The sequence below is a fragment of the Sparus aurata genome, chromosome 24 (genome assembly GCF_900880675.1).
Source record: "Sparus aurata chromosome 24, fSpaAur1.1, whole genome shotgun sequence".
Taxonomy (NCBI): domain Eukaryota; kingdom Metazoa; phylum Chordata; class Actinopteri; order Spariformes; family Sparidae; genus Sparus; species Sparus aurata.
In genome coordinates, this window is record NC_044210.1 from 13,597,372 (window position 1) to 13,609,637 (window position 12,266).

General features: G+C 41.5%; 1 protein-coding gene across 1 annotated transcript; it reads right to left on the reverse strand.

Moving 5' to 3' along the window:
• Positions 1-4,338: 4,338 nt before the first annotated feature.
• pou3f3b (POU class 3 homeobox 3b) lies at positions 4,339-10,532 on the reverse strand. The gene is made up of 2 exons (XM_030410367.1): positions 8,451-10,532; positions 4,339-8,005 (listed from the first exon to the last, which is right to left on the reverse strand). The coding sequence occupies exons 1-2, from the start codon at positions 9,660-9,662 to the stop codon at positions 7,907-7,909; spliced, it is 1,311 nt and encodes a 436-aa protein (XP_030266227.1). The 5' UTR covers positions 9,663-10,532; the 3' UTR covers positions 4,339-7,906.
• Positions 10,533-12,266: the final 1,734 nt, after the last annotated feature.

Genomic DNA, 12,266 nt, shown 5'->3' on the forward strand with positions numbered 1-12,266 from the left:
ATGTGGATCAGTTCCATACTGGCTCAGAGCCAGAGACTCCATAAGTTCTGGGCCAGATTGGGAAAAAATAGACCTGACCCGGTGTCTTTTAGTACAACAGGCCAATACTGGTGTTGATCCAGTTTCTTTTAAACCTGGACCACCTTATGTCATGGTTGCAAATACTTTCACTTAACATTTGATTGGTGTCACATTTTTTTCTACTTTCACCAAACTAAATGATTTAATTTCTTCTTCTACAACTGAAATAAAAGCACGTAAGACTCAATGAGACGCCGCCTCACACCAATTACTCCCGCGGGAGTGATTATGGACGCCATCAGCATCAACAAAAGTAGCCTCGCTCGCAATAATCCTCAAAAACAGTATTATGGGCTTCTTTTGCACAATGCTCTCTGAACACATGTGCGCCGACTGAAAGGCTGCTCTCTCGTGTCACGAGCGTAAACAACAAGGGGAAGATGTGAAAGATCACTAACTAGCTTCCTGGTTTCCACGGCAACCGATGAAGCAGGGGCCAGGCCGTCTCTTTTTTTTTGCGAGGTGGTGGTGGTGGGGGATCATCATGTGTTTAACCTCCCGAGCTGAAATGAGACGAGACTGAATGAAAAACACGCTCGGAGTGAATTTTAGATAAAAAAAAAACCAAACAAATGAAAAAGTTGCAGGAAAGCAATTAAGTTGGTAATGACGTGATTTTCATAAATGGCGTGTATAAGAAGTGTGAGCCAAGTGACTAGATGTTACTCAGCACCCTTCAGTGCATCTGAAAATCAGAATACAAGCGTACAGTGGTGTTTAAAGTCCCCAAAAGTTACTTATAATGCTAAAATATTACTTTGGTAAAACCTGAAGGTCACCCCTACAAAAAGCACTTGATTAAAAGTCCTAAAATCTCAGATCTAAATTGTGCTTACGTAGATGTTAAAGTAAATGATACATATATCTACATGTATGTATGTAATCCGCACACTGTAAATCAACCAAAATGTAATAAATGTATTGTATAAAATACATGAAAATAACCTTGATACATCCGAATGTACAATTAATTCATGTGGATTTATGTAGAAATGAAGCTGGAGATCAGTTTTTTAATGTTAAACTGTTTGACACTTTAAAATAAGCATCGTTAAGAAATGGTGAATGTACAGTTAATCAACAACTGAGTAAATGTTAATAAATAGGCTACTGTATAGTCCATCTATGAACTTTAGTCAGATGGTCTTAAAAAGCTGCAACTGATGTTTTTAAACCTTTATAATCAGTGAAATAACTGCAAACTAAAGTTAAAGTAACAATTAATCAATTATGTGTTAATGATGGTTATTATGAAGTGTTATTTCTGAATACACAAGTCACGCTATTTATCCACTCTAACATTTATTATTGTCGACATTGTTCAACATTATGGTGTAACGTCTAAATTTTAAACAAGAATAAATCCAAGAGTAAATGTTTGTGAAACAGACTTCCTGTTAATATCTACATATGTAGAACCTTTAGAGTAGTTTACTGAATGTTTTATAAAGCATTTTATTGTGAAGTTAACAGTGAAATAACTTTTAACTAAAGCTTAATTAACTATAAGGTCACCATTTTATTAATACTGGTTATTATAAAGTGTTATAAGTCATGCTTATTCATCCAGTTGTGGCTTCATATTATCTTCATTGTTTAACATTAATTGTGTGAAATGCAGTTTGAAATCAGCTTAAATTCAACCAGATGTTTGTGAAACAGACTTCCTATAAGTGTCTCCAAAAAAAACACGTCAAATGTCTACAAACTCCTGCGAAAAATCTAAATGTTCATAATCCCAAAATGCCACCTTGATTAATTACCTTTGATTAAAGGCGTTTGATTCCAGTGGAGATAATGACGGCAGCATGCTTTCTTGGAGCCTCCAGCCGGCCACAGGGTGGCGCTGTAGGGCCAGGAGAGAGGAGGGAGCCGGTCCTGCTGCGTCTCATCAGGAGGAGAGGAGGCTTTTATTATGAATATGGATTATTTCAGTGTCAGGATGGAGTGCTTTACTGTGGAAATAATATTTGGAGGGAATTATTGTTTTAATCATTTTGATGTGTTGAAAATAAAAACGCGAGAATAAACGTGATTAAACGTGATTAAGTGTGTTTTTATTCATTCTTGTATTTAAAGCCGTTTTTGTCTGCAATAATTAATTAAAATATATTTCCTGTAGATCAACTTCAAAACACAAATATCAGCGTTATATTATCATAGAATTATAATATGAGTGTTTGAGTTTGAAACCTTTTTTACATTTATTTATTTGTCTCTGATGAAACTTTTCCCTCCATAAAGAGACAAAATCTCTCCTCAAATCTGATGTTTTGAAACACGACTGAGATTAAAGAGCGACAGAGATTAACGGACACACGATGTCAAAACAGAAATAATTACAGATTTGCTTTATTTGGACCGGGTTCGGTGCTCGGTGCGTGTTTGTGCGGGGCTTGACCCGACCGGGGATTATCTGCCCGGCCTGAAAACTTCCCTAGAGAGAATTTACAACACTGGAAATGCAATAAAGTGCGAATAAAGTTATTCTAGTGGCAGAAGTAAAAGATGATACTTTATAGAACTATGAAAAAAAGGCGTTAATGTCACATATTAACCGCGTCACTAAAATCTTACAACACACTTATTTAAATGTAATAGGACGATTATTTTCTATAGCCTTTATTTAAACGCCACAATCTTAAAACCAAAATAAAACTTACCATTTTGGAGAAAAACCTAAAATATGGGCCTGAAGAACATTACACACACATACACACACACACACACACACGTGTATAAAAATAAGTATTTTGGGCCCATTTTTGGAGTTTTATTTTGAAAATCTACACATTAAAATGATCGATATTCGCCTGTCAGGTATAAACGTGTGAATTAAATCCGACAGAATCACTCGTGTTGTTGAATTAGAGGCGTTAAATCCGCGTTTTTTGGGGGGAAGCAGAGAGGAAGAGGAGGGAGAGAGAGAGAGAGAGGGGGGGGAGGAAGAAGAAGGAGTAGGAGAAGAAGAAAAAAAACATTAGACTCCACCGTGCGAGGCTTTATGTGCTTTTGAAATGCAGACAGGCAGATGAGATGCTGAAGTACATTACCTCTGTACGGCTGAGCTGCCTTCAGACTCCATTCACCTCCTCCCCTCCTCCTCCCCTCCTCCTCCTCCTCCACTCCTCCTCCTCCTCCTCTCTACCTATCCATCCTGCCTGCTCACAAAACCATGACCTTCACAATTTATAGAGAGGAAACCCCCGAGAGTCACGTCATATTTTTTAAAAAACGTCCTCCTCTTCTTTCTCTGCTCTTCTTCCGCTGCTGCTGCCACGCAAACGACCTGATAAGCTCGATTTATATGGAGGCCTATTATTGTCTTTTGTTAAGACGTTGTCCTGGATTTTATTTTTATTTTTTTATTGTTATTTGTAGAGGAAAACGGCCCTGTAAATACCGTGCACAAATATATATGTATATAAACACACCTACATAGTAATAATAATAATAATAATAATAATATTAATAATAATGATAATAATGATAATAATAATAATGATAATAATAATAATAATAATAATAATAATAATAATAATAATAATGATCTGGTACTTCTTCTTCTTCTTTTTTTTTTTTTTTTACATATTATACACTCGTGAAAAATACAAAGTAACACCTGATTTTTTTTATATTTTCACATTTCTTATAAATTAAATCAAAAACCAAAGTGAAACCTTTAAACTAAATATTCCCTCGAGTGTTTAAAATCAGCAGAATTAAATAATATATATGACCTATAAATATAAATGCCAATAATGTGAAACAAATGCTTGAAAACGCGCCCGGATTGACGTTTTTTTTTTTTTGGCTTAAATTGTGTTTTTTTCTTATGGAGTTCTGCACGGGCGTGTGTGTGTGTGAAACCACCACAACCTCCAAAATAAAGAGGCTGAATCACAGAAAACACGCCACATTACTTACTGTAAAACACCAGCAATAATAATGATCAAAAAGTCAGCAGTCACAAGCAGACAGGAGGATATTTTCTGAGCTTCTTTTTTCTATTTTTTTTCTTTCTTTCTTTTTTTTTTTTTTGCTGCTGCGGAGATAAATCCATGTGGACGTGCGAGAGGAAGGCTCCCCGCGGAGAGCAGCTCAGAATGATCCATATTCATGCGCTCGACACGTGGAGTAAATACAGTATGAGAGCGAGAGAGAGTGAGTGAGTGAGTGAAGGAGGAGGGGGGGAACCATTGTGTGTACATGCACAGTTCCACCAGGTTAGAAATGAGCCTGACACCAGACATTTAGTAGCGTGAGTGACACACAGTTTAACTTTATATCACATCTTATTGACAGTGTAAACAGCCTGTGTTTAAGATCAGACCCCATAAAAAAAACACAAACACATATTTAGTGTAATTAAAAGCGTGTCACGTCAATCAAACTGGAGCTTTGTGCTATAAGAGAGTGGCTTTATATTAAAATACACATCACATGATATTACAAAGCGCTATCCTGTGTGTTTAAAGACATTTGCGCAAACAGATGTTTAAGTTAAACTACAAATCTGCGTCATTAGAGAAAATGTTTTATAGATTTTTTTATAAATAAGGCGTCAGTGACTGCTTGCTGGCATCCACGTGCGCTTTTCAAAAAATAAATAAATAATAATAATAATTAAGCATTTAAAAGTTCGGTTTCCTCCACTCCCGCTGAAAGTCGTGTTTTAAAGAGCAGAGTGGTGTGACGACGAGCCGCTTTAATTAGCGCGACGAGCCTGTTGGGCCACTGGCGTCCTAAATCAATACAGCAGAGGGAAAGCAAAGTGCTCCTAAGGCCTCACACACACACACACACACACACACATATATACACATATACACACACACACGCTCATGAACGCACACCCATGTGTGCTCCTGCCAACACGTACACCCATGAAGAAAAAAGGCAAATCTGGTGCAGAATAGGCGCACCAAAGCCCATTATGAGATTTGATTTTTTTTTGTTTTTAAATGTGCGTCTTCTCGCAAAATCTCGCCCCGGATTTTTGGAGATTATTCCCGCACCGAGCGCACGAGCTGCAACGTTTCGGCGGCACGTCATTTGACATTGCATTGGATTTTTAAAAAATATATCTATCAATATTATTCCAGAGGAGCACATGCGTAATGAGCCCATGCATAGGTAGGCTTACATCAGGGCCAAAGCTGGAGGTGCTTTATATGCTTTAAATAATAACATTTTTACCCAAATTCAATTAAACCAACAGAACAGCCATGTCCTCATGATTACATTGGAAAAACAGCTCACGTGCTCGCACCACTCACGTAAATAAAAACCACAAAAAAATGAAAATACATATAAAGTTTGCAGGGGGTGTGCTCGCACGTACAGCGAGCCTCTGCTGCCACTTTTACTAATGGAGACAAAGAAAAATGATGCCCACTTCTCTATATCATTGAATTCAGTTGCTAAGCAACTAGTATGGGAAATCATCCGCGAAATTCAAATCCTGCAGCGCGAGGACACGTTTTGTTGAGTTTTGCTGAATAGGCAAACGAGAAAACTCCAAAAGAGAAAAGAAAAAAGAAAAGAAAAGAAAAAGTTTGGAGCTGGTGGAAGATGTTTGCCTCTTCCAGCCAGGGGGACAAATACCAAAAAATATATCTTAAATACATAAATAACAGCTTTAACATTTTGAATCATTTAGTACGGAAAAAAACAAAAACAGGCCACTTCTCTTCAGGATTATTATTTTTGTTGTGAAGTCCTGATATGAATCTGCAGCTCCTCCGACATGTCACCCAGCACTTCACAGCTCAAGACACAATCAATAAACTCTCTCTGACCCACTGCCCCGCATCCTAAAATAATAAAAAAACAAACATGTCAGGCTCTCAGGAGCTCGAACACACCTGGACAACACGCCACACTTCACCTTTTTTGAGCACACTTTCCCCCAAAACATCCACTTTTTGGCGAAAATCAACTTCTTTTTTTTTTAAAATCTATTTATTTATTTTTAATCAGGCGCTCGTCAAACAGCCCTGATAACGGCCAGTTCGACGCCGTTAATGCGTTGCAACGTAAATATTACATAAGTGCGAGTCAGGACGTGAGGTGGGACACAAAATGGACGCGTCTGTTTGTCACACTCCCTATTTGTATTTTTATTTTATTAAGGCAGAGTTTGGGTCACCTACTTTTTAATATTTTTTGGGGGGCCCAGAGCAGATGTAAACAAACAGATATAACCGTGGAGGCCGCCATGATTTATTTAAACCTATATGCTAATGACAGCGTCACGGGATGCTAGCACAGCCTCCTTTTAACTTAGTAGCAAGCTAACTCATCGTCTTCTTCGTACCTTTAAGCACATAAAACGCCACATTTCTTTAAGTTTTAAAGCAGTGTGTTCACGTCCCGGCCCCACAAAGAGTCTTTGTTCTGTTATTATTCAAATGCAGGTTATTATTAGCTGCATCTGGGACGAAAACAGTCCACCATTTTCTTCATTAGCTGCTGCTGTGCAGGCAGAAAACAGCACACAAGGGGTCGAATCCCCCCCCCAACACCAGCCCCAAAGCATAGAATATAAAACCTCAGAAGACAACATGACTGCGTTTCATTCTAACAAATTTATTGTGTCTCAATCAGCTCGTACGGAACCACTACTGGAAATTAAATTACAATCAAATTATCACATCAAAATATACCCTTATTACCTAACAACGGTCAGCTTATGATGATTTTGTGCTCCTTTTTCGAAATAAAACGATAATACAAAAAAAAAAAAAAAAGAAATTGTTGAAATAAAAAAAATAGGGGGGAGGAAGGGAAGGAGGAAAAGCATCTTACACAAGTTCCTGGGAGAGGAAATAAAAAGGGGGGGAGGAGGGAGGAAAATAAATTACCGTTTGGAATAATTCATACGTATTCCGAATAAAATATTAAAACAAGTAATTCTGATGAAAAATATAAAGTAAATAAACTCAGATCAGTATCTGATCTAGTGATCTATATTGCCGGCTTTACAGAGTTTTTGTTTATTAAAACCTACCAAAGAACACTGCTTAGAAAGGGCAGCATTAATAGTATATCCACAGCACCCACTCAGTCACACTTGGCAACAATTTCTTGATTTTTTTCACCCCCCTCCCCAAATAAGTGCAGTTGAAAGTCTTTTTTTTCTCCTTTCTTTCTTCTCAAATGTCTTTTTTTTTATGCTTGGAAAAAAAGAGGAGAAGGGGGGGAGGAGAAAAATCCACTCGCGGCGTCGAAGTCCTTTAAATAATAGGAATACAAAAAAGGGGAGATCTTTGAGATCAAGTCCTGGTTGTTGTTGTTGTTGTGAGGGGCCTCAACGTAAATCCTCCGTTTTCTTTCTTTCTTTCTTTCTTTTCTTTCTTTCTTTCTTTCTTTCTCTCAGTGTGTGTGTGTGTGTGTGTGTGTGTGCGTGTGTGTGTGAATAAAAACCATGCAGTCCATCTTCCAGGGGAGAAAAATAAAAAATAGCGGTGGAAATCATGATGGAAGCGTCGTGGATGTCACTCTTATTTGTTGCAGTTTTATTCCCCCCCCCTTCCTCCTCTCTTATTTTGAAAGGGGGGGGAGAAAAAGGCGGTTCAGTCCCCATGTCTTAATATACAAAATGCCTTTGCTCCTTTGTTTTCCTCCATTCAAAAACACAGGATAATGCAAAAAAAAAAAGGGTGGTGTTGGTGTTGGAGGGGGGAGAGAATTTTTTTGTCATGTGGAAAGGGAGGGTTAGGGGGGGAGGAGGAAAAATGTTTTCAAAAAATACAAAATTCAAAACAATACTTGGGTTTTGTTTTTTCTGTTGTTGTTTTTTCCCCCCCTTCTTGGTGTGTTTTTAATGCGCCAAAATTACCTGGTGGAATGAACTTGTGGTTGTCACCCTCTGGTCGCTCGCCTCACTTGCATCTTTTAAGTAATCTACTAAAAAATGCCCCTGAAAGAAAAAAGCAGAAGGAACCTTTTAGACATTTTCTTGTTAGGGCCCTGGATGGAAGAAGAAGAAGAAGAAGAAGAAGAAGTTTTTTTTTTTTGCTTTTGTTTTTCTGTGTTGTTTCTGAAGGGGGGGAGGAAAAAGGTGATGGAGGGGGGAAAAGGTTTCTCTCTCTTTCTCTGTTTGTGGGTGAAAAATAGATAACACATTTTTTTTTTTTTTTTTTTTTGCAGTCTCATTCATATTCCCTCACAATCACAGTATCAAAAAAATGTCTATCCTGGAGATAGTCTGTGTGTTTTTTTTGCGTTTTAATCAGTTGTAATTTCATATAAAATATTTCTGCTGTGCTGTTTCTTTTCTTTCTTTTTTTTTTTTTTTTTTTTGTCTATGTTTCACTGAACATTCGTTTGCAGTCCATGGAGGGGGGCGGTGTTTCTGCACTCACATTGCCGACCTGAGAGTACACATCCTCCGGCGTCTGTGCCACTCCTGGGGGCGTCATCCGCTTTTCCTTCTGTCTCCTATTGCAAAACCACACTCTAACCACCTCTTTCTCCAGCTGCAAGTTGTCCGCCAGGGAGGTGATCTCCTGCGCCGAGGGTTTGGGGCATTTTAGGAAGTGGCTCTCCAGAGCCCCCTTGACGCTCACCTCGATGGACGTGCGCTTCTTTCGCTTCCTCCCCTGCGCCGCGATCTTGTCGATGCTGGTGGGGCTGCCGGTGGACGAGTCGGCCTCCTCCAGCCACTTGTTTAACAAAGGCTTCAGCTTGCACATGTTCTTGAAGCTCAGCTGCAGAGCCTCGAATCTGCAGATGGTCGTCTGCGAGAAAACGTTCCCGTACAGGGTGCCCAGCGCCAAGCCGACGTCCGCCTGCGTAAAGCCCAGTTTGATCCTCCGCTGCTTGAACTGCTTGGCGAACTGCTCCAGGTCGTCCGAGGTCGGCGTGTCGTCGTCCGAGTGCGGGTCGTGGCTGTTGACGCCGCCGTGGTGCTGGTGATGCGGATGCTGGTGGTGATGGTGGTGATGGTGGCTGCCGTGGTCCAGATCCGGGGTGTCCCCCCTCACCAAGCCCGGGTGCACCAGGCTCTGGCTGCCGGGACTCAGCATCCCGTTCACAGTGAAGCCACCGGGCTGCGAGTAGATGAGCGACTGCTGCTGCTGCTGTCCCCCGGAAATGGAGTTGATGTGCGCCGCCGTCGTGCTCCCCCAAGCCCCGGCGTGAGTCTGATGTGGGGCTAAATGAGGCGGCCTGTGGTGCAGCGCGGTGCCCGTGTGCAGATCGTCTCTGCCGGAGTTTTTCACGTCCTGCTGCTGCGGGCTGCCCGTCATCCCGACGGGGCTCGACGACCACGGCGATCCGGCTTCAGCTGCAGCCACCGCGGCTGCTGCTGCGGCCGCCGCGGCGTGCGGGAGAGACGTCACCCACTGGTGGGCATGGCTCAGCATGTGTCCCCCGTTGCTCGCTGCCATCGCGCCCTGCATAAAGTCACTCTGTACCATCTTGACCGAGGGGTCCCCCCTGTAGCCCCCAGACCCCGAAGTCACCGCAGCACTGCCCGGCTGCATGCTACCACCTCCGGAGTCAGAGTGCACGATGGAGCCGGACGATAAGATGCTATTGCTGGCCAGATAAGGATTGGAAGCCGCGGTGGCCATTCCGTCAACCCTTATGAATATGTTTGTGGATAACCCCCCTCCCTTCTTCCTCTCCTTCTCCTTCTTCGTCTCCTTCTTCTTCTTACAGTCACTTCTTTCGAGCAGGCAAATTGTATCTCATGAATTATTCAAACTTTAAAAAGTATGGGGAGCTTCTTTTTTTCTGTTGTTGTTGTTGTTGGGGGTGAACACCATCGACGAAAAAACGGAGTAAAATCCGCGTGCGTTCACACCATGTCTACCTTCAGAGTGATGCACCGCGCCGAGCAGCAGGAGCACAACATGAAATAAAATTACAAGGAAAAAAAAAAAAAAGAATCCAACGGTTCTCCTCAGAAGCCCTTTGAAACCATGTGCAAGTCCCGCTCGCAAACTTTTACGCCGGGATGAAATTAAAACATGTCAAAGACGGAAGGTAACAAAACCAAAAAAAAAAAAAAAAAAAAAAAGAGGAGGATGAAGAAAGACGCGTCGTCCCAAAACAAACTTTTGGCTCTCGCGGAAAAAAAAAAAAAAAACAATAAGAGGAAGAAAAAAAAGGAGGAAAAAAAAAAAAAGAAAAAGCCTCGCAGAAAGATTCTCCACAAAGTCCCGGTTTATGTCCCCTCTGGATGAGAAACAACATTAGCGGAGTGTCCTCGGCTCTTTTGTAATTCAGTCGCAGAGATTTCTCCCTCGCTTTATTCTTTTCTCTCTCTTCTTTTATAGCACTGTAGAGCCTCTCTTTGTTCTGTTTTGATGTATATAAACCTGCCAAACCACAAACTCCCGTTGAAGTAGAATCCCAGCGTAACTGCGCGGCTGCTGCTGCCTGCGAGCCTCTCCTCTCATTCGCTTGTTCTCTCTCTCCACCTCTCTCTCTATATCTCTCTGTCTCTCTCTCCCTCTCTCTCTCTCTCCCTGACAGGCCCTCGTAGTCCCGCCCACCTCGTCCCCCCCCCCCCCATCCCTCCCCTCTCCCCCTCCCCGCGCCCTCCGCCTGACGACGACGCGCGGATGTTTACCCCCGTGCGTCCGCGCTGATTGGCCACTCCGAGGTGTGAGTGGCAGGGCTCCGCCGAGCTCTCGCTCCGGGGCGGCTGCGCGAGAACCCTCCTTCCGGGCTGTTCCGATTGGCTGGTTTTTAATTGCAGTCCAAACAAAAAAAATAAATAAAAAAAGGGGGCAACACAACTTGGTAGTAAATAGTACTGAGGTATAAGTACACAAACAGAGTAAATAAACAGCGAACACTCAGGGTTATGGTTCATAAACTCTCCCTCTCACCCAGAAAAGCTTAAATATACACCACCCTCCTTGTATTTATATATAAAACTCCTGTTTTAAAGCAGATATGTGAACATATATGCGTAATATCTACTCAAATTGACGTTCATTAATGTAAAGGTTAGGATTCGTGTACATTTGCACGATTTTTTCCTATTTCAAAGTCATGAAAAAAACTCCACAATTCGTCCCAAAAGTGCGCAAATTCCCTGACAACATTTCAAAACCTGCCTCTGATTCTTTGCAGAAACTCTGTCCTCTCCCCTCAGTCATGTGACGTTTAAGGATTTGGTGCGCAAAGTCACTAAACTCTACTGTTTACGTTTTTCCACACATTACAATTCGTGGCTTTATTAAAAAAAAAAAAAAAACGAGCTGCCTCCAGCCCGGGTCGGGTCGGAGGTTCTGACTGGATTAAGCGTGTTTTATGTAAAAAGGTTCGACCTCCAGCTCCTCAAATCCACGTTTCTGTCATCATCACGTCTATTGTTAACCGTTATAATTATCTCCTCACCTGACCTGAGTGTGTCATAGAAGGAGATCGACCAGGGTTCAAATCCCACAGGGGGGGCAAATGCAGGAAAGACTCACTCAATGAATAATAATAATAATAAAAATAATAATGATAATAATAATAATAATAAAGATCCTCACTGTTTTATCATATGATATTAACCTGACGTCCTGTGGTCACATTAGCGTCCCAGCAGCTCGAGGTTAATTGTTTATGCGCGCGTAAAGGTGTTCATGACGTGATTTTGGCGCGCAGAAGAAGACACACACACACTGCAGCCACACAGGTTGCGGTGGGAAGAGAGAGCAGACCGAGCAGAGCTGCAGGGTGAAGGCCAGATTCAGATCCCTCTGCGCCCGGATCTCCAAGTGAGGGTGCTGCGGCCCGCGCAGGTGTGCATGGGGTCGGAGTTTAAACTTGCACAAAGTCATGAATTTCCTTTTTTTATTTTTCTTCTTAAACTCAAGAAAAAAAACTTGACAATTCGTGCGCATACACACGATACAGTCTTCTAAGAACCGACTTGATCCTGGGTTGGATTTTCGGACTTGATTAAAGGAGCATTACGCAGTTTTAGAGAAGCCATATTTATTTTTTTTTCCATCCACAAGCTGTTCTCAGAGAGAAACACTGTCAGAAGAAAAGGTGGCGGGGTCCGCCGCGAAGAAACAAAGCAAAAACAAGACGAAACTGTGTTGTGCTTCATGGTCGGTTTGTTAATTCAGCTTATTCGGTCACGAAAACGAAGAGCGTTTGTTTATCGGGACATTAAAAAATCAGTTAACGAAGATCTTTCTCGTCTTCAGCAAATCTACATAATGCAC

Coding starts and splice junctions, on each gene's coding strand:
- pou3f3b (XM_030410367.1), bottom strand. CDS start 9,662: ATGGCCACCGCGGCTTCCAATCCTTATCTGGCCAGCAATAGCATCTTA. Junction 8,006..8,450: donor TGTACTCTCAGGTCGGCAAT/GTGAGTGCAGAA, acceptor TTTTTCTTTCAG/GGGCATTTTTTAGTAGATTA.